The sequence below is a fragment of the Pleurodeles waltl genome, chromosome 3_1 (assembly GCF_031143425.1).
Source record: "Pleurodeles waltl isolate 20211129_DDA chromosome 3_1, aPleWal1.hap1.20221129, whole genome shotgun sequence".
NCBI classification, from domain to species: domain Eukaryota; kingdom Metazoa; phylum Chordata; class Amphibia; order Caudata; family Salamandridae; genus Pleurodeles; species Pleurodeles waltl.
In genome coordinates, this window is record NC_090440.1 from 312,557,486 (window position 1) to 312,580,954 (window position 23,469).

The window sequence follows — 23,469 nt, forward strand, 5'->3', positions numbered from 1 at the left end:
CAAGTGGTGGAAGAGGGCCAAAGTATCTCGAATAACCAGATACGATCGGCAATGGACGCAGCAGACACAGCGGCAAGAACTGTAAATACAGCCGTCACAATTCGGAGACACGCATGGCTACGCACCTCAGGATTCAAGCCCAAAATCCAACAGGCTGTGCTTAATATGCCTTTTAATGGACAGCAGTTGTTTGGGCCGGAAGTGGACACAGCTATCGAGAAGCTGAAAAAGGATACAGATACGGCCAAGGCCATGGGCGCGCTCTACTCCCCACAGAGCAGAGGCACATTTAGGAAGACACAATTTAGAGGGGGGTTTCGGGGTCAAACCACAGAACCCTCAACCTCACAAACCAGGCCCACATACCAGAGCCAGTATCAGAGAGGAGGCTTTCGGGGACAATACAGAGGTGGACAGTTCCCTAAAACTAGAGGGAAGTTCCAAAGTCCAAAGACCCCTTAAAACAAACAGTGACTTCAGTGTCACAAATCCCCAACACATAACACCAGTGGGGGGAGACTAACAGATTTTTACCAAAATTGGGAGGAAATAACAACAGACTCGTGGGTCCTAGCCATCATCCAACATGGTTATTGTATAGAATTCCTACAATTACCACCAAATGTGCCTCCAAAAACACACAACATGTCCAAACAACACATGGATCTATTACAGCTAGAGGTCCAAGCGTTGTTGCAAAAAGATGCAATAGAACTAGTACCCAATCATCAGAAAGGAACAGGGGTTTACTCCCTGTACATTCTCATACCCGAAAAGGACAAAACTCTAAGACCCATATTAGATCTCAGAACACTAAATCTTTACATCAAATCAGATCACTTTCACATGGTGAAACTCAAGACGTAATCCCCTTGCTCAAACAACAAGACTACATGACGACATTAGATCTCAAGGATGCGTACTTCCATATACCCATACATCCTTCACACAGGAAATACTTAAGGTTTGTAATCCAAGGAGTACATTACCAGTTCAAAGTGTTACCATCTGGGATAACAGCACCAAGGGTATTTACAAAATGCCTTGCAGTAGTAGCGGCACATATCAGAAGACAGCACATACACGTATTCCCGTATCTAGACGATTGGTTAATCAAAACCAACACACAAGAACAGTGTTTTCAACACACAAAATACGTCATAGAAACCCTTCACAAACTAGGTTTCTCACTAAACTACCAAAAATCACACCTACAGCAGTGTCAAATACAACAATACTTAGGAGCAACAATCAACACAAAAAAGGGATTGCCACTCCAAGTCCACAAAGGGTACCAGCATTCCAAAACGTAATACAAAGCATGCACCCAAACCAGAAGTATCGGGTAAAATTAGTGATGAAACTACTAGGCATGATGTCCTCATGCATAGCCATTGTCCCAAACGCAAGATTACACATGCCGCCCTTGCAACAGTGCCTAGCAACACAATGGACACAAGCACATGGTCAACTACAAGATCTAGGGGGTCATTCTGACCTCGGCGGTAAAAGGCGCTTACCGCCGGTCAGAAGACCGCCATAACGCCGCCGCGGTAAACCGCCACGGTCATTCTGACCCACAACTGGCAAACCGCCAAAAACCCGACATCCACAAAAGTCCGCCACACCAAAGGTCAGCGAAAAAATGGCGATGACCAAACCTCCACCGTCACGCCAACAGAAATACGCCCATACCATTCCGACCCACAAATCCACGCGGCGCTCAAAATACACACACACATAGAAAACTCAGCCACATTGGTCAGTTTGAAATACACATACCTGATACACATACTAACACCACTCCCACACACCCAACACAATATAAAACACACACCCACATCACCCACAAGCCCCTACGACCCGAAATCATTGACGAAGGCTAGAGAGAGAGCACAGAATAGACAATCCCACAACACAGAGGCACACAACACCATCACCCACACAGAATCCACGCACCAAACACCACACACCACCACACACACCACACTCATCACCACAAACGCCACCCCACACCTCAACCACACCACCCCATGGCACCCCAAAGACACCCCAGGTTCAGTGACGCCGAACTCAGGGTCATGGTGGAGGAAATAGTCCGTGTAGAGCCCCAGCTCTTCGGGGCACAGGTGCAGCACACCACAATTGCCAGGAAGATGGAGCTATGGCAAAGGATAGTGGACAGGGTTAACGCGGTGGGACAGCATCCACGCAATCGGGAGGACATCAGGAAGAGATGGAACGACCTACGGGGGAAGGTGCGTTCCATGGTATCAAGGCACAACATTGCGGTGCAGAAGACTGGCGGCGGACCCCCACCTACTCCCCCAGAATTTACCGCGTGGGAGGAGGAAGTCTTGCACATCCTGCATCCTGAGGGCCTCGCTATTGCTTCCCACCCCCACCCCACCTGCATGCCAAATCATACCCCCACCCTCACCCCCTCCCCCATCACACCAACACCTAGCAAAAGGCTCACCATCACAACCCACCCATCCCAACACCAAGCCCTGCATGCGACCACAAAGCATGGACACCCATCACCAAAGCATGCCCACTGCACACACACATCACCCCCACAAGCCACCCTCACAAAAGCCCCAACAAGGAAATGCCTGCACATGGGTACACGGACACCCATCCATCACACAAAATGCCACACACAGAAGCAATAACCATACCTTTATACCCCTGCAGGACCCGAACGCCACCACACCGCCACGGAGGGTCCAGAGATGTCCATCCCACCCCCAGAAGAGGCCCCCAGCGATGACAGCAGCTCTGTCTCCCTGGAGCCAGATGACCAGCCCGGCCAATCGGGGACCTCTGGACAGTCGGTTCCCCACAGACAGCCACAGGCTACACCAGACCCAACCCCCTCTGGGAACACCAGCACAGCTCCCACCCAGCGGGCCCATGCCTCTGTCTCCAGGACACGTAAATCAGCGGTGTGTCCACCACTACAGGGCACCCAGGTTGACCCACCACCCCAACAACAACAGGGACCTGGGGGCAGTGGTAGTGGGCACACCGTCCAGGGGACAGAGGCCCAGGAACAAAGGGGAACTGGGAGGGCTGCTGTGCGACAGGGGGGGGACAGGCCCGGGGAACCGACTCTCCAAGAGGCCCTCTCCTCCATCATGGGAGCATACCACCGCTCCCAGGAGACGATGGCGACGGTACTGGCCCGGTTCCAGGAGATCCAGGAACTGCAGGAGGAACGGTACATGGGGTTCAGGGAGGAACTGAGGAACTGAGGAACATCGGTTCCTCAATGGGTACCATCGTCGTGGCCCTTACCCAGATTGTCACCACATTGCGGGACCATGTGGCACCCCAAAGGGCCCCTGTCACTAGCCCAGGCCAGGAACAGCCTACCACCTCCGCCGGCGCTAGTGGACAAGAGGCCCCCACACAACGACAGGCCACCAGAACCCCACCTCCTGCAGAAGAAGAACCACCCCGCAAGCGGAACCTGAGATCTCACAAGAAGACAGAGTAGGATTGCAAGACCCCCGCCAGCCTAAGATACCCCCTGATGTCATCCCACTGTCCCACATTGTCACCCTGTCCAACCTTGAACTGCCCCTGCTCCATCCTTCCCCAGGCATATGGACAATGCACCTGTGCGACTGAGAACTGGACTCTGCCATGGACATTACTCCACCCCCACCCATCACCGTTTCCCAATCATGTACCTATATGTAGCACTTAAAATAAATCACTTATTCCACTTAAAAAAACAGGAGTCTGCTTGTATTCTTAACAAATGTATTACACATAACGGTGCAATAATGTCCAGTTACTTTGTGATGACAACATACCAATTTCAATAAGCTTTAGTCCATGGGCAAACAAAGCTGAAGTCAGGCAGTGGGTCATACAGCTCTGAAAAGGGAAGGGAAAGTCACAAATCAGTTAACAGGAACTGGGGGGAAACACAGACAGTGGAGACGCATGAGGCCTTAAGTAAATGTAAAATTGGGTGGCTGATTCTTACCTGTGTGCTACTGAAAATATTGTTGTATGACTGTATCCCTGTTGTCCGTGTCGTCCCCGTCGTCTTCCTCCTCTTCACTCTCCACAGGCTCCACAGCTGCTACAACACCACCATCTGGACCATCCTCCTGCAGGAAAGGCACCTGGCATCGCAATGCAAGATTGTGAAGCATACAGCAGGCCACGATGATCTGGCACACCTTCTTTGGTGAGTACATTCGGGATCCCCTTGTCATATGCAGGCACCTAAACCTGGCCTTCAGGACCCCGAAGGTCCTTTCTATGATCCTCCTAGTTCGCCCATGGGCCTCATTGTGCCGTTCCTCTGCCCTGGTCCCGGGATTCCTCACTGGGGTCAGTAGCCAAGAAAGGTTGGGGTAACCAGAGTCACCAATTAGCCACACACGGTGTCTCTGTAGCTGTTCCATCACATAAGGGATGCTGCTATTTCGCATGACATACGCGTCATGCACTGACCCAGGGAACTTGGCATTTACATGGGAGATGTACTGGTCAGCCAGACAGACCACCTGGACATTCATCGAATGATACCTTTTTCTGTTTCTGTACACCTGCTCACTTTCTTTGGGGGGAACCAAAGCCACATGGGTCCCATCAATGGCACCAATGATGTTGGGGATATGTCCAAGGGCATAGAAATCACCCTTCACTGTAGCCAATTCACCCACCTCATGGAAAATAATGTAGCTCTGCATCTATTTCATCAGGGCAGACAACACTCTGGACAACACCTTAGAAAACATAGGCTGAGACATCCCAGATGATATGGCCACTATTGTCTGAAAAGACCCACTTGCCAAAAAATGGAGTACTGACAGAACCTGCACCAGAAGGGGAATCCCTGTGGGTTGGCGGATGGGCACATAGTTCATGTATAGTTGCTCTGTCAAGCCTGTATGTAAGTATGATATGTCGTTCTTCCATTGTCGACAGGTCCACCAGAGGTGGTACACGGGAGGATTCATCCTTCTCCTCGCAAGACCCAGCGGACGGTGCCTAGGAAGGACAACATGGAGCACAGAGTCAAGCAACCCACAGGTTCGTTCACACAGCTTGCACAGTACACGAATCGCTATGCATTGAACGGCTTGTATGAGTGGCAATGCAAGGCCTAGGCCTGTGTGACGCAGTGGAAATCATGCCATGTGGGCCCTTGAAATGGCGGCTGCCTGACCTGTGAAGTGTGACAGTGGGATGTGAGGTCACTGCGCTGGCGTGGCACACCGTGGCGGTAGGCGGTCGAAGACCGCGGCGCAAAGCAGCATTGGTTAACATTGAACCCTATGGGTCTCAGGAGCCAATGACGATGTGCGCCGGCGGTCGCGGTATGCACCGCCGCGGTACGCACCGCCGCGGGCGTGACCGCCATTTTCTATCTGATTAATCACTCGAGACCTGATCATCCACAGGAGAGGACCTATACTGCAAGTGCTGCTGTGACCTCGGTCTGGGAGATACAATGGCTGCTGCGACTGGGGAAAGGGCCCCTGCCTTCACTTCCGAAGAATTGGAGAAACTTGTTGATGGGGTCCTCCCCCAGTATGCGCTACTTTACGGTCCTCCAGACCAACAGGTTAGTACACAGGGTGCACGTTGAATGGGCTATGCCTGTGTTGAGTGGGGTGTATGTAAGATGGTGGGGAGGGGAGCGAATGAGGAGTGCAACGCACGAAAGATGAGAGCATGTGCCACATGGCAAGGTTGGGGAGGGGGGGGCCACTCACATTGACCAGGCAGAAAACTGATGCGATTTCCTTTACCACCCTGTACATGTCACATAGGTCAGCGCCCATCAGAAGATCGACATTTGGCGTGCCATCGCCAAGGACATCCGGGCCCTGGGGGTCCACAACAGACGGGGCACCCACTGCCGAAAGAGGTGAGAGGACATCCGCCGCGGGACCAGAAAGACCGCCGAGTCTCTGCTGGGGATGGCCTCCCAACGTAGGAGGGGTGCCAGCCGCCAATTGACCCCCCTGATGTCCCGGATCCTGGCGGTGGCCTACCCCGATTTGGAGGGGCGCGTGAGGACATCACAGCAGACACAAGGGGGTGAGTATCAGCACATTCTGCTATCTTTGCGCGCAGTGAAGGTGTCTGGGTGGGGGAGGAGGGCTGTGGCTATCTCCAGCCCAGGGCGCATTCTGTAGGCTAGGCCCCTCCGTTAGACACGGCCCTGTGCCCCCGCCCCCCACCTCTGTAGGGTGCCAAGTACAGCTGTGCATGGTCCGGCCTCACCCATGTGTGCATTTGTCATCCATAGACCTGTAGGCCTAGTCACAATAACTGAGTAGTGTACCCCCATTGCGCGGCCTAGTTCAAGGGGCTTCTGTGTCTGTCCTCTCCGACAACGGTGTTGCCAATGCATGCACTCAACCTGTCTTCATTTCTCCCCCCCCCCCCCCATTTTCTTTGTGTTCCTGTTCATGTGTGCATTAGCATCATCAGGTGGAGGAGAAGTGGCATCGGCGCACGAGGGAGCTGCATCTCACATGGCCCCGGAGGGCCATACAACAGACTCAGAGTACACCAGTGAGACGGAGGGCGAGTAGAGCTCCACAACGGGGACCCGTGGAGACATCAGCGTCACCGACACGTCCTCGGAAGGGAGCTCAGCCCTGCCCTCCCAGCAGCCCCTCAGCCTTCGCTCCGTGCCCGCTCGCCCAAGAAGGCGGGCATCTCCTTCGCCCCAGGCACCTCAGGCCCTGCCCCAGTTACCCCTGCTGCCCTCAGTGAGGAGGTCATTGACCTCCTCAGGACACTCATTGTTGGGCAGTCTACCCTTTTGAATGCCATCCAGGGTGTAGAAAGGGAGGTGCATCGGAGCAATGCATACCTGGAGGGCATTCATTCGGGTCAGGCTGCCCATCAGCGATCGTTCAACGCTCTGGCCTCAGCACTGACGGCGGCCATTGTCCCTGTCTCCAGCCTCCCTCTTCTGACTCCCTCCACCCAGTCCCAGTCTCCTGTTCCTCTGCCTATCCCATCCACACCATCAGACCAGCCTGCACACACCTCTACACCCAAGGGCAGCTCATCCAGGCATAAGCACCACAGATCCCACAAGCATTCACCCAAGCAACATCCAGATGCAGACATGCCAACAGTCACTACCACCTCCGTGTCCCCCACCTCCTCATCTCCCTCCCTGTGAAGTCTCCACTCACACCTGCATGCACACCACCATCAGCCAGTACTTCCATCTCCAGCACACCCTCCATTACAGTCCGCACACGTGCAGTCACCACCCCCACTGCCATTTACACGTCCCCTGTGTCCTCTCCCAGTGTGTCTGTCACCGGGACAAGAACCGCTGAACAGGGGCCGCAGTCTCAAGCACCTTCCCAGGATGGTCCAGTGGGCAACCCACCCACTGTAGAGACTTGAGAGACTGTGGCTTTGCACTCCCCAGGATGGTACAGTGGGCAATCCACCCACTGTAGGGACTTGTGAGACTGTGGCTTTGCACTCCCAGGATGGGACAGTGGCCATGGAGGCCCCTCGTGGATCTGGCGTCGTGGACTCATGTGGCTGAGGTGCCCCCCCCCCTTCCCTTCCCCCTGAGGTGCCTGTAGTTTTATCATCTGATGCCCCTGCAGTGTTCTCTCCAATGGTATCTGGTCTCCTGTGTGGGCTTTGCCCATGTGTTTGTGCACATTGGACCACGGACTATGGAACTTTGACGGAATGTGCAGGACTTTTTGCCTATGTATATATTGTTGACTATGTTCATTCCTTATTTTTATATCTTTTATATAGCATATTTCCCATACCTTCAATGGAGCTATTTATACATATATTTTATAGATCATTTTAATTGTGTCTTTGCATTATTCCGGGGGGTTTGGGTGGTGTCACTCTGACTTGTTGCTCGGCATTGGGGTGTAGGTATTTGTGGTGGGGGGTTGGGTGTATGGCGCATGTGTGTGCCCGTAAGCTTTCCTCCTCCCCCTCGCCTGTGTCATAGGTGCAGTACTCACTGTTGTCGTCTGCGCCGGCGTTCGTACTCCTGGTAGATGAGCAGGTAGACAATAGCTGGTAGGATGTGTAATTCGGGTTCCATGCTGTCCTCCTTCCTCGTGGAGTGTGTAGAGGTGAGCGTTTTCCCGTTCGTAGTCTGTTTCCGCCGTGTTTTTATCGGCGGGGCTCCCGCCCCGGAAATGGTGGCGGATTGGTGAGTTGTGATAGGGTGGGCGGTACATTGTCTGCCGCCTGCCTGTTGGCGGTGACCGCCGCGCTGTTTGTCTGTCCCGCTGTGGTGGTCGGAGTGTTAAAGTAGCGGCCTGTGTTGGCGGTTCCCGCCAGGGTCAGAATTCCTTTTTTTTGACCGCCTGCCTGTTGGCGGGTTGGCCGCCGCTTTATCACCGACCGCCAGGGTCAGAATGACCCCCCTAGTGTTGATAGACCACCAAACACACACCTCGCTACAATGGTGGAATCATATAAATTTAAATCAAGGGCTGCCTTTCCAGGACCCAGTGCCTCAATATGTGATGACAACAGATGCTTCCATGGTAGAGTGGGGAGCACACCTCAACCAACACAGCATCCAGGGACAATGGGACACTCAGCAGAAACAACTTCACATAAATCAGCTAGAACTACTAGCAGTGTTTCTAGTGTTGAAAGCATTTCAACCGCTAATAGCCCACAAGCACATTCTTGTCAAAACAGACAACATGACAACAATGTATTACTTAAACAAACAGGGAGGCACACACTCATCACAACTGTGTCTCTTAGCACAGAAAATTTGGCATTGGGCGAATCACAATCGCATTCACCTAATAGCGCAATACATCCCAGGAATTCAAAACCAGTTGGCAGACAATCTCAGTCGAGATCACCAACAGATCCACGAATGGGAGATTCATCCCCAGATACTACAAACCTACTTCAAAAACTGGGGAACACCGCAAATAGACCTATTCGCAACAAAAGAAAACGCAAAATGCCAAAACTTCGCATCCAGGTACCCACAGCCGCACTCCAAGGGCAATGCGTTATGGATGAGTTGGTCAGGGATATTTGCTTACGCTTTTCCCCCCTCCCACTCATTCCGTATCTAGTAAACAAACTGAGTCAAAACAAACTCAAACTAATACTAATAGCACCAACTTGGGCACGACAACCTTGGTACACAACACTACTAGACCTGTCAGTAGTGCCTCATATCAAACTACCAAACAGACCAGATCTGTTAACTCAACACAAACAGCAGATCAGACACCCGAATCCAGCATCGCTCAATCTAGCAATCTGGCTCCTGAAGTCTTAGAATTCGGACATCTAAACCTCACACAGGAATGTATGGAGGTCATCAAACAGGCTAGAAAACCTACTACAAGACATTGCTACGCAAATAAATGGAAACAATTTGTTTATTACTGTCATAATAATCAAATTCAACCATTACACGCGTCCGCTACACACATTGTAAGCTACTTACTACACTTACAAAAATCTAAGTTAGCTTTTTCATCCATTAAAATACATCTCACAGCAATTTCAGCTTATCTGCAAATTACACACTCAACTTCACTATTTAGGATCCCAGTCATAAAAGCTTTTATGGAGGGTCTAAAAAGAATCATTCCACCGAGAACACCACCAGTTCCTTCATGGAACCTCAATATTGTATTAACAAGACTCATGGGTCCACCATTCGAACCCATGCACTCTTGTGAAATGCAATACTTAACTTGGAAAGTAGCCTTCCTAATAGCTATCACATCTCTCAGAAGAGTAAGTGAAATACAAGCTTTTACCATACAGGAACCCTTTATACAAATACACAAACATAAAGTGGTTCTACGTACAAATCCCAAATTTTTGCCAAAAGTTATATCACCGTTCCACTTAAACCAAACTGTGGAACTCCCAGTGTTTTTTCCACAACCAGACTCTGTAGCTGAAAGAGCATTTTCTACATTAGACATAAAAAGAGCTCTAATGTACTACATTGATAGAACCAAACATTTTCGCAAAACAAAACAATTGTTTGTAGCTTACCAAAAACCTCATACAGGAAATCCAATATCCAAACAAGGCATTGCCAGATGGATAGTGAAATGTATTCAAACCTGTTATGTTAAAGCTAAGAGAGAACTACCTATTACACCAAAGGCACACTCTACTAGAAAGAAAGGCGCCACAATGGCCTTTCTAGGAAACATACCAATGACGGAAATCTGTAAGGCAGCCACATGGTCTACGCCTCATACATTCACTAAACATTACTGTGTGGATGTGTTAACAACACAACAAGCCACAGTAAGACAAGCAGTACTAAGAACTTTATTTCAGACAACTTCAACTCCTACAGGCTAAACCACCGCTTTTGGGGAGATAACTGCTTACTAGTCTATGCACAGCATGTGTATCTGCAGCTACACATGCTATCGAACGGAAAATGTCACTTACCCAGTGTACATCTGTTCGTGGCATGAGACGCTGCAGATTCGCATGCGCCCTCCCACCTCCCCGGGAGCCTGTAGCCGTTGTAAGTTGATTAAAATTAAAACTTGTACATTTGTAAATTTGTAAATATAATACTTTTAGTCACATTATGTACATTCATACTTACTCCATTGCATGGGCATTATTACTATATACACAACTCCTTCCTCACCCTTTGCGGGGAAAACAATCTAAGATGGAGTCGACGCCCATGCGCAATGGAGCCGAAATGGGAGGAGTCCCTCGATCTCGTGACTCGAAAAGACTTCTTCGAAGAAAAACAACTTGTAACACTCTGAGCCCAACACTAGATGGCGGGATATGCACAGCATGTGAATCTGCAGCGTCTCATGCCACGAACAGATGTACACTGGGTAAGTGACATTTTCCATATATATATATAGTTTCACCTACCTGATATGTACTCACTATTTCATTGTAATGTCATACAACCAATGTAGCACTTCTCTAAAATATAGTGGTGGCCCTGGTATGGTGATAAATTCTTGCCATATTGTGAACTACCATGGTATGTGCCCCGTGCATAATGCTGACACACCCCTAGTGGCAGTAATATGTGGCATACTTTGCATTCTGGTGGCAACCTGGATTCATGATGTCCCTAGCATAATCTTCACATATTTGTTGACATTCATGGCCTATGGCACCCAGCCCCAGTAAAATGTTGGGTCTTCCCCCACCAGTCATAATTCTTGTTATAGCATTGGTATCCCTGCCACGACATAGTGGTTCAAAAACATACAAATCATAATCTGCCCTGTGTGTCCACCAGTACAAGTGTCTGCTAGACGAAAATGAAAACCTTTGGGTACCAAACGTGTTCACTGAAAATGAAGGCCTTTTTATTTCAGGATAAAAGTGTTTTCATGAAGAGGATAAGCTTTTGTTATGGACAGTTGTTTTTTTTCCAAAAACAAAATCTTCTTTTTGGCTTGTTTAGTAAGGAAATAGGATTTCCTTCCCAAATACATATTTAAAGCTGATATTTCCTTGATCATTACTATTGTTGTTGGGGAATGATCTTAAAGTGGAAGGATGAAAATGGGAAATGTTGAAATGTAGAAGTGAAGAAAGATACTGTGAAAAACCTAGTCCACATGAAATTATGCTTTCTGAACTGCCTGTATTGCTTGAGTGCTTTGCCGTGTTTTATGAAAACGTGCTGAAAGAAAGCACCTATAATGCCTCAATTTTCTCTGATTTCCTAAGGGCATGTAAAACAGTATTAGCTGTAGGGGTATTAGCCTTTTCTTGGTGCATCTCGTTAGTTTTAGGATATTTTGCGAGTCCATATTCAATACTCATGACACTGTTCTTGAAATGGGCTTATAAAATGCGCCCTTTGGAACTGTTTTTTTTTTTCCTGATTTTTTTTAGAGGTATTTACAAACCCCATACATCCTACTGGAAAAAGCTGCTTGTTGCAGTTGACAATGGGCATTGATGCCCCACCACTTTTTTTAAAAAATCGCCACATTTCACTGTATTACTGTGGGTATCAAAATGTACCATTCATATGCAGCTATACGCACTTACACAGACTCTGTTGTTTTTACAAATCATACAGGAACATTTTTACCAGGACCTGTACCATTTAAGTGAACTTTTAGTTTTGCACTTTTTAGGGTCGAGCCTGCATTGCATGCACTCGCGCATGCGTATCGCAGCGAGACTCTTTTGTATTTAGAAAAGGGCTCGGAGCCCTGTCAACTTCACGTCAGTGTTTTTTATTGGTTCGTGGGCTTCCCTAATAAAATCTGCTTGCTTTCATTAGTCGAAGGCACGCATATGTCATGCCTTCTCTGGTGGCTAGCCCTCGTCCAAGTACAGAAAACATGCGAGGCTCGCTGTTTTCCATCGGGCTAGTGGACTTTTTTTCTCTAATTTATGAGCGCGATCTCGCTTGGCAGAAGTCGAGCGCTTTACATACTTGATTTCACTTTTTCGGGTTATGTACATAAATGCACTTTTGCCCGATAGGTGAAAAGTCGGGTTAAGAGTTTACAACGCGATCAGCTCTAACATGAGCAAACGCGAGACCCGTTGCATTGTAAATGCTTGTTTTGATTGCTATTGTTAGTTACATTTCAATAGTACACAGCTACTGCTGCAGGTATGGCTGCCTATCATTTGTGCCCATTTTTGTTGCAGACATGAACTTGAGTCCATAGTTGGAAGAGGTATGGCCGATATGAGAAAGAGTTATTGTGGTGCATGAGTTACAAAGGCTAGTGAGGACACTGTTGAGCTGTTGTACCTGCCTTTTATGCATCTAGGTCATACTTACCTAACCAACCCTATTGAGCTATTCAAAGTAAAAGCGTGGGTGCTAATAAACCTTATAGGTGCGAGGTGGCCCTGAAAAAAGACAATAACATTGCCTAACTTCATTTGAAGCATTTGATAACTACTTGTGACTAAGTAGGTTGCAATGTGCGAGTTGAGTTGGGAACGTCTTGGTGAAAATTTTGCCATCCTGAGTCTTTGTGACTGGTGTAACAAACCATGTTGTGTGACAGGCTAGTCAAAGAGCATGAAGATGAATAATGTTTTGGATGTTGACCTTGATTTCAGTCTTTAATCAAATGTTTACAATTACTGAATGCAACCAGCATTGGCTCTGACCCTCTGTATATGACTTGTCCTTGTGATATCATACACTTCTTTTAAATAATGTGTTTATCTGAAAATTTTAATTCCTGTGCCATACCCAAATTGTTAAAATTAGTGCTGCATAACTTTGCAAACAGGAAGACAAAATGTTGTTACCTGAAAAGGTCAATTCAATGATTTGTATCTGTGTCTAAAAGATTACTTTCTTTTGTACAGCTTTGTTCCTGTTATTTAAATTAAAACTCAGCATTATGAAAAAGTAATTATATTGTATCACTTTTCAGACCTTATTTAATCCCAACAAGACTGTGGTGAAAATGTTTGTTGTTATATATGACTTACGAGACATGCCAGCCAATCAACAAACATTCCTACGACAAAGAACATTTTCTATTCCTCTGAAAAAAGAAATGAATGGAAACATCAATGAAGAAAGCATTTTGCAGACTGAAGAGAAGACGTTACGCTACCTCATACATCTGAGGTAATTAACCATGACACAGTAGGGTATTACATGTTATACACAGGTTCTACGCAGAGCATGACTAGAGTTGTTTTATTTGAATTATTCTTGTTTTTGATTTGAACATGAAAATACAAAACAGAACTTCAGTTTTTGTTCGAGCTTCCGTTATTTAAAAATATACATTGTGTCTGCAAAGAGGATCTCCAACCCAAAATTGGCATCAATTCTCCCCAACAAGGTTCCTGTGATGAAACAGTAAATAATGTATTCGTAATTGCAGCTGGCCTCCTTTGCATACACATAGGGGGTCATTACGACATGGGCGGTCTTTTCACAAGACCGCCGAGGTATCGACGTGCTGAAGACCGCCAGTGGTGGCGGTCTTCCGCGCCGCGTATTATGACCGCTGGCAGCCTGCCGTCCTTTGTCGTACGGAAAGCCGCAAGCAGCCATACTGGCAAACGGCGGGAAAGTGGAGGTTGCTCAACCTCCACCGCCACGTCAACAGAACACCGCCCACTGAATCACGTCCCATGATTCGGTGTGGCGGTGTTCTGGTGGCGGAGCTGCCCCCATGGATCCCGTCCCCTCCCAGAGGATCAACGGACAAGGTAAGTTGATCGTCCGTTAGGGGAGGGGGTGGGGGTGTTGTGTGTGTGCATGGGGGTGTGCGTGTGAGAGTGTAGAGGGGGTGAGTGAGTGAGTGTATGCATGCGGGGGTGTTGTGTGTATGGGAAATGTGTGCGGGTCGGACGGTGTGCATGTCTGTATGTGTGCAGGTATGTGTTGTCGTGTATGTGTACGCGTGGGGGTGTGTATATGTGCATGTTCGGGGTGTGTGCGTGTAGAGGTGTGTATATGTGCATGTTGGGGGTGTGTGCGTGTAGGGGTGTGTATATGTGCGTGTTGGGGGTGTGTGCGTATAGGGGTGTGTATATGTGCATGTTGGGGGTCGGGGTGGGGAGGGGGGTTGTGCCACCTTTGGGGGGCGTGGGGTGGCATGGGGGGAGGATTCGTGTTGGGTAGCAGGGGGTGGGGGAGACCTCTATCAGTGCCAGGGAAGGAATTCCCTGGCACTGATAGTGCGGTTCCCAACCACCCGAGATCCATGGCTGTATGCAGGGTCCTGATACAGTCGGCGGTCTAATGATGACCGCCAGGCTGGAGACCGCAATCTCCAGCCCAGCGGTCTTCACCGCCATGGCGGTCGGAATGGTGAAGTGGCGGATGACCGCGGCGTCCTAATTCCTATTTTTTTTTTTCGCCGGCCTGTTTGCGGTCTTACTGCCGCTTTACCACCGACCGCCAGGGTCATAATGACCTCCATAATGTCCCAAGTCAAACCATGTCACAAGAGAAGGTTGAACATTCCAACTATAATGTTTTTAATCATATCGTTGGGCGTGGATATTGGATAAAAGATCACAACTGTTTGTAATTCACAGTCATGACACCGGGCCAGCTGACAGATCTGATTATCATCCCAGGAAGTCCCGGCTTTCAGTGATGGCAGATACTTGCAGTGTTTAAAAAGGCTACATTTATTTTTCCTCAGGCCTCAGATTTTTCCTAGCATGACTCTAAAGAAAGTCAGCATCATTCAGAAAGGAATTATCCCCTTGTTTAGAACTGTAATATAACTGCTATCCAGCCCTGTCAGTTCATTATTTAAAATAAAGATGAAAAAAAGAGCCTTTTTTTGCATTTGATACTTTTTTGCCATCAGCTACATCTTCTCTTTTGTAAGAGTGTTCTTTTGTCTTTTGAGAATTATTTCTCACTGTAGAATGGGTCACTGACATTTCTGAGGGCACCTCTCTTTGTCTTCTGCCCATTATAATTTGAGGATGACATACAGGAATTTGTGCTTTGAAGATACCTTTTTGTGTGTAGACACGGGTTCATGATGAAGCCTCTAGAATAGATATCATGGAACTACAGTGCAGACTGTTCTTAGGGTTATGTAAGAGACAAGCACCAATTGATCTTCTAGGGCTCATCTCAGGCCTTTGAGGGATTCTCCCATGCCTTCCATGGTGTCTGCAGGGTTGGAGGAGGGGCGATAATCTCATGTCAATTGCTCCTGCAGTCCACTCTTTCCAGTGCCTGGTATCTTCATTTGTGTTGGTGAATTCTGTTAATAGGTGGAGTTCAGTGCTGCACTGGCACACTTACTCTAAGAGACACTTAAACTGTGACCACTTAGCAGAGGCCCCCAGCTCCTGGAATATCAATATAGCTTCTCATCTCCTTTCTTGGTCATCCCCCTGTCCCTCACGGAATACTTTCTCTTCTGCTTGGCATGCTGCTCAGTCCAACAGCACGCATGGCTCTGACCCTGCGGTTCCGCTGGTGATGTTAAATTATTGTGTCTTGTGGAGCTTATCTCTATCCAGTTATTTAACTTTTCTTGTTCTTGGGTTCTCCAACACATTTTTAATGCTCTCCAGACACCTAAATTGGCACTGTACATGACTGGCACCCATCTCCCACATTGTAGGCTGGGGAAGGGAAGAGTGGGATCGTAAGCTTACTTTCCATCTTCATTGTGGGAACTGCTTTCTCCCACTCTGCTGATGTTTGGGGGGTCAATCAATCAATCAGTCACTGATTTGTAAAGTACGGCTACTCACCCATGAGGGTTTCAAGACGGATCAGTCGAAGAGCCAGGTCTTGAGGTCCTTCCTGAACTGTGACAGGGTGGGGGATGGCCTTAGGCTGATGGGGAGGGTGTTCCAGGTCTTGGCGGGGATGTGGGAGAAGTGTCTTTCTCCGGCTGTGGTTTTCCGGATGCTGGAGACGTTGGCGAGGGCCTGGTCGGCGGAGCAGAGTTGTTTGGCGGGAGTGTAGGAGAGTCTGTGGTTGAGGTAGGCTAGTCCGACATCGTGTAGGGCCCTGTAGGCATGGGTCAGGAGCGTGAAGGTGATTCTCTTGTTGATAGGCAGCCAGTGTTGATCTCTCAGAAGGGTGGAGGTGTGGCTGTGTCGAGGGGCATTTTTGATTAGACAGGCGGAGCGTTCTGAATGCGTAGTAGTCTTTTTTTTTTCGGGTCTTGGTGGTGGTTCCAGCGTAGAGTGCATTGCCGTAGTTGAGGTGGCTGCTGACGAAGGCCTAGGTGACTGTTCTTCTGGCTTCGGTAGGGATCCACTTGTAGATTTTAAGAAGCATGCACAGGGTTTGAAAGCAACCCGATACAACAGCGCTCACCTATTGATCCATTGAGAGCGATGAGTCTAAGATGACGCCGAGGTTGCGGGCGTGGTCGGTGGGGGTTGGGGCGTTTCCGAGGGCGGTGGGCCACCAGGAATCTTTCGAGGCAGAGGATGTGGAGCAGAGGATTTCATTCCTTTGTGGAGATTGTTCTTGGCAGTGGTCGGGTTGTTGGAGAGGGAGACTATCAGTTGGGGGTCGTTGGCGTAGGGGACAATGTTGAGCCCGTGGCTTCTGACAATGGTGGCCAGTGGGGTCATGTAGAGGTTGAAGAGGATGGGACTCAGCGAGGATCCTTGGGGGATACTGCAGCTGATCTTGGTGGCTTAAGAGAGAAAGGGGGGTAGTGGGGGTCCGACCTTCTGTGTTCTGCCGGTGAGGAACGAGGAGAGCCATTGCAGACCTGAGTTTCGGATGCCAGCGTCATGGAGACAGGTGCATAGCGTGGTGTGTCATGGGAGTCTGTGTCGAAGGCGGCAGAAAGATCCAGGAGGATGAGGGCGACGTTTCGCATCGGTCTAGGAGGGTGTGGATGTCATCTGTGGCGGCGAGGAGGGCGGTATTGGTGTTATGTTGGCTTCTGAATCCTGACTGAGAGGAGTCCAGGATGTTGTTGTCTTCCAGGAAGGCATTCAGTTGTTTGTTGACTGCTTTCTCGATTACTTTGGCCGGGAAGGGGAGCAGGGAGATGGGCCAGTCGTTCTTGAGGTCTGTCTGGTCGGCGGTGGGGTTCTTCAGAAGAGGTTTGATCTCAGTGTGTTTACAACTCTCTGGTAAGATGGCAGTTTCGAAGGAGCTGTTGATGGTATGTCGGAGTTTGGATGCAATTATGTCGCTGGCTTTGTTGAAGATGTGGTAAAGGCAGGGGTCGGTGGGTGCTCCTGAGTGGATGGTTGCCATGATGTTGCGGGCCTCATTATCGATGATGTTGCTCCAGCAGAGGAGGGTGGGGGCGTGGTGATGCTTCAGTCAACGGGCTGGTGGTGAGTCTCGTGTTGGGGGGCTCTGGGTGGTGAAGCTGTCATAAATGTCTGCGATCTTGCAGTGGAAGTAGTTGGTGAGGTTTGTGCAGAGTTCTTGCGACCGGGTGAAGTTGAAGTTGGGTTGGTGAACTCTTTGATGACGGTAAAAAGTTCCTTGAAGTTTTTATTGATGCTTTGTTGAAGGGCGAGTTTTTTGGTGGTCCTAATGAGCTGGTGGTGCAGTTTGATGGCGTTTTTGAAGGTTTCACGATTTGCCAGAATCTTGTCGGTGCGCCATTTCCTCTCTAGACGTCTGCAGACCTGCTTCGATTCTTTGAGTGCAGGGGAGAACCAGTTTGCTTTCTTGACTGTGCCTTTGTAGTGGGGTGTCTTGAGGGGGGCGAGGGTGTTGGCGCAGTCGGTGATCCATTTGTGAAAGTTGCGTGCAGCAGTGTTGTCGTCTTTGGCTTGGGAAGCGCTGCATTGAGGCAGGTGGTGAGCTGGGCTTTAGTGACCTTGTTCCAGTTTCCGGTGGGAAGTTTGCGAGCGTGGTGTCGACCAATGGGGTTGTTGAAGGTGAAGTGAATGCAGTGGTGGTCGTCCATTGGAGTTCGGTGGTGTGGCTGATGGAGATGTGGTTGCTGGTGGAGAAAATGGGGTCCAGTGTGTAACCGGGTGAGTTGAGTGGGTGCGGTGACGAGTTGCTTGAGTCCAAGGTTGGCAAGGTTTTTGATCCGGGTGGTGGAGTTTTTGTTGTTTGGGTTTTCCAGGTGGAAGCTGAGGTCCCCCAGTAGGATGTAGTCCTTGGATGTAAGAGCGTGGGTGGTGGCTAGGTCAGCGATGGTGTCACAAAAAAGGGGGGGGTGGCGGCCTGTAGATGAGGGTGCCCTGCAGAGTGGTGTGGGGGTTTGTTCCAATCTGGAAGTGGAGGAGTTTCATGTTGGTTGTGCAGTCTTCGGTGCTGGTGGCGAGGTGTAGTGGCTTTTTGTGGACAATGGCGATGCCTTCCCTGGGGCAGTTCGTGCACTCTTTGCAGATCTTGTAGTCTTCAGGGATGGCGATGACAATATCTGGAGCCGAGGAGGGGTTAAGCCATGTTTCTGTGAGAAAGTGACATCCGGGGATGTGGTGTCGATGAGGTTCCAGAATTCAATGGCGTGCCTGTGGATGGAGCGAGTGTTGATCAGGATAACTCAGAGGCTCTGTCCTGCTTTGTAGGTCCTCGGGGGGGCTTGAGTGACTGAGGCTGGTGAATTTGCAGTGGCAACAGGTGAAGGGTCCCTTGGTCTTGCTTGGTGATGCCTGCTTACGGTTGTTGTCGTGTCCCGGGTTGAGAGCGATGAGTGATGCAGGTGTGTAGCGGTGGAGGGTGGGAGGTCCAGGGGTCCTGGCGCTGGGCACGGTCAGGTCAGGTCGCGGACGGGCGCGGATGCCATTAAGTAGGGGGGGAGAGGACAGCTGGGAGGCAGGAACGACACAAAAAAGGGGGCAGGCCACCCAGGCAGCCGCGTCGATGAGAAAGCGAGAGAGGAGGGGGACAGGGCTGCAGCGGGTGGCACGGAGAATGCGAGGAGTGAGGAGGAAAAGAAGCGTATAAGCAAAAAAGGCACAGGGACAGCACAATAAAAGAGAAAAGAGAAACAGGCAAAGAAAGAGGAAAGCGCAGGCGTGAAAGGCACAAAGACAGCACACTAAGAAAAAGGAGAAAAGGGGCAGAGGGCAGCCCAGCAGAAAAACAGAGCTCTCCCACTAGGCACCAGGGATGAGGCACAGGCAGAAGCCTGCGGTGGAGGAGGGCCTCAAACTTCTGACCGAGGTCAGAGGTCAAGACAGGACGTGCTTCCACTTAGTGGTGGAGCTATGTGGAGGCAAAGCAGTTCACTGACCAGGTCAGTGAGGTTGCCCAGTGAAGTCGACCAGGTCAGTGAGGTTGCATTTACATTTGTAGATGTGTAGAACTAGTGCTAACACTTCTGATTCAGGATGCACCGACTGTGTCCACACTCCCTATCTGACTAAAGTCAGGGAACTTATCTCACTGAGGCCAGCTTGTATTTTGTAGAGGGTGGAAGGAGATTAGCCGAGTTATAAACGTACATAGTTCCTTTGATTTTTGGTGAATGCATCTATGTATATTAATGTGATCTGACGAAGAGGGTCCCCAGAGGCACAATGTATTTGTCTTACGCTAGTGTCATATTTTTCATTTCTAAATTCTCACTCAAGTACTGTTCCAAAGTAAGTACTGATTGAAGCAACAACTTGCACATCCAGTCTACCTGCCAACCCATACACACAAGTTGATTGGATCCTGGAACGAGGCTGTGAGCTTGCAACTCCACAGGTTTGCCACTTTCATCAGGTTTCATTAAAATGAAACAGAAGACCCTTGGTCTGTGTTTTGTCATCTTGGACATTTCACTGCCAGTGTCCCCACATATTGCATATTTTAAATCAATAATTTTGAAAACCTATTGAAGTGTGGAGTCCCCTCTTTGGCCAATTGACCTGTCCTGCAGTTTTTTATGCAGTTGGTATAACCTGTTTAATTTTTTTTCCCTTGCAAATGATATAAGCCTGCCCTATTACTCCTGCCACCTTAAGACGTTTACTACAGCAAATGCAGTTTCAAACTTGATTACTCATGGTGCATGTTAGGTGTGATTCATTTGTAATTCACAATCTGGGCCACACCTCATCTTTCCTGCCCTTAATTGAGTGCCTAAAAACCTGAAATATCCTAACATACACTGGAAGACTGCAAGCCAAAATGAAAGCTGAACCAACCCAATCTAGTGGCTAAGCATTGTGGGCATTTTTCCTGAAAGCATTGGTGTCCTATTTTTAGGAACAGCCCACAAGAAGTTGGCATTCAAAACCCATTTGAGTTGCAATTGCATGTTTCTATTTCTTAGAGCAGAGGCTTGATTCTGAAAGTGCTCCTGATGGGTGTCTACATTGCTTTAGGTCTTATGTTACCAATTCCGCTTTTATCCTTTTTTACCTAAATATGAATTTCCATTTTACAAATGCACTTGCCAAACACAATGACAATTAATTTTATTGGCAATAAAATTGCCAGAAGAATTAGTGCTATGGTCCATTCTTGGTGGTTTCAATAGAAATGCTAGAAGGACCTGGCCGGAAAGCGTTGCCACATAGCAGATGTCAGAGTTACAGAGCAATTCCAAAATGTAGAAAATGGAAAAAAGACAGACTGCTCTTTAGCAGTGTAAAGACAGCTCTTTGCTGTTGCAACAGGAAGATCAACACTCCTCACAGGCAGGCAGTCAGTCTTGATCTGCTGTTCCACACAGTTTCTTATATACAAAACCACGTAGTGCTTTAGTACAGAACATCAAACAGTGAATTACTACATAGTTGTGCACTAGTTGTGCAAAAACATCATGCCACCTGTGACCCGATGACCCTCAACTTTAACCTAAATTACTACACATCCTTTATAGGAGGACAGCAAATAATAATTGACTTGTCAGTTACAGATTGAAAATTAAAAAACAGTAGTACACCTGTGACCCTGTAAGCCCAAACTCTGACCTAATCCCCTACACATTCTTCATTGTAGCTTTATCAATGCTTGGTAAACTAACCATTCTTTTTCCTGAAAGCATGCCTACTTTTGGTAAACACCGCTTTAATAACATGTGCTTTATCAAACCTAAGATCTGCATATAGTCTGAACTGATTAGATTTCCTGCACACATTGTCTAATCAGGTTACCATCTATTTGAAAACGCAAAGTATGTGCCAGTAAACCTGTGTGTTAAGATCCTAAATTCCTTCATGCATATTATACACAAATTGGTCTTTAACTGTAACCCTTTCAAATTACTTATTCTGTTAAATCCTCAAGTGAAATCTTAACCTTATTCCAGCCTGTATCAGATTTCGTCCAACAATGTTCTTCCACTACTTTCAACTGTGTAGTGCTTTCTGCCAGTGTCTGTTGTTGCATTTTGCATATTCAAATTTCACATTTCCTACACCATCAGTGAAACCTGTCATAGAGTTGATACTTGCATTCAAGTCCGTGAAGTGTAAAGACTTGAATTTTGGACAAGAGAAGTTCAGGCCAGTAAAAAGATGAGGGAGAGAGCATTTTGGAGTCCATCATACTTAGGCGTGGCATTATGTTTTTTATTTACTTAATTTTTTGCAGCCAGTATGACATTGCAGCATAGCGATGTAGCAGAATGGTGCCCATCTAGTATCTCTGTAACCCAATGTCCACCTGACAATTGATAGTAGGGCTTCAGTACTATCAAGAATGAACGCCTCATGCATTACCTTCACTTTATCCTATATTGGACGTGAGCAGTGTGTCTAGTCCATGTTTTGCTCATTGCGATCTAGCACTACTTAAAAAGGTTTTGAATACTAAAAAGCAGTTCAAGGTAAACTGCTCATGCCTAACCTGGGACAGCATGAAAAATATGTGGATGGGTGCAAACACCTCTGTGCTATACGGTAAAAAAAAACATTATGTCCTATGTAATCTGTTGTTAGGACTTAGAGTGCAGTGTCCAATTCTGGAGTCTACATCTACAAAAGGTTCAAAAATAAAATTAAGAATTCCTGATAATAGCTACTACTATAGTATTCACACATTTTATTACTTTAAAAAAATCATTTCTATTGAAAAATGTCAAGATAATTCTATAATACAGAAACTGCTCAGTAATATTTTATCCTAAAAAAATAACCAGAATCCAGCATAACAGAGGGTGGGACTGCATAACCCACTTAAAGATACATTTAAAAATGTTAACTCAGCCTGTTTTGTGTTTTTGTGATCTTCCACATTGTATATATGTAACATGAAATCCAACCCAGGTATGTATTTGCCTAAGGAAGGATAGGGCACACATGGAAAGGGATATCTGATAGAATTCCTTACCTTAGAATATTCCCCATGCGTTAGACTGGATTCAGAAACGTTTGGTGAGCAGTACCCCGGCGCATCAGTTGGTGGTGTCATTTGGCATCACATGGCGCCATTCTTGCTGGAAGTGACGTGCGCAGTACTTGTATAATTACCAATGCAGCCTGCTAACTTCAGTTGTTTTCTGTGTGCACCAGTCAGCACAGATCCAGGAAGACCTACCCCTAGTCCCTTTTTGAATGACCTTTTCTTGACCTTTTGTCAAAGAATGTTTGAGACTTTGTCTCCTGGTGTTTAGGATTTCCACCAGAAAAGCAGGTTTTATCATCGTCAGATACTGGTGACAGACCTGCATTTGGTTTGCCTCTTTTACCTTGAGCTAGATCATGACGGCAAGACATGCCAGACTATACATACCAAGGTGCTGAAGGAGCGGTCTCTCAAGCACCTCTCTGCCTAACGTCAAATGACTCTGTGACACTCCAAATCTCAATAGCAACCAAGTTCCCAAGATTGTTTGCAAAGTGGAACCTGGCGATCATCATCCCACTCAAGACTTCAGACGAGTCACATGGCCATCAGCACTCAAGGCCTAGCTCTGTGGTGGAGTCTGTGTCTTGACCGTGTCTGTGCTTTCCTGAGTTTCTGGGAACCCAAGCAATCCCCGCCCAACTGAAACAATTTTATGAGGCCGTGCACTTTATCTTCAGTTCCATGAGGGACCCCTACTGGTCTTCGGCTGGGGGTTCACCTTTGGTGTCAGTCAGACACCAGGGATCCATTGACAGATCCAGAGCAGTACCGATCAAATGACC

General features: G+C 48.0%; 1 protein-coding gene across 1 annotated transcript in view; it reads left to right on the forward strand.

Moving 5' to 3' along the window:
• The window catches only part of ATOSA (atos homolog A), a 257,996-nt gene that overhangs the window by 224,354 nt on the left and 10,173 nt on the right, over positions 1-23,469 (forward strand). The window contains exon 11 of the mRNA XM_069222452.1: positions 13,398-13,597. Coding sequence (XP_069078553.1) covers positions 13,398-13,597 — 200 coding nt within the window. The remainder of the gene's footprint in view (positions 1-13,397; positions 13,598-23,469) is intronic.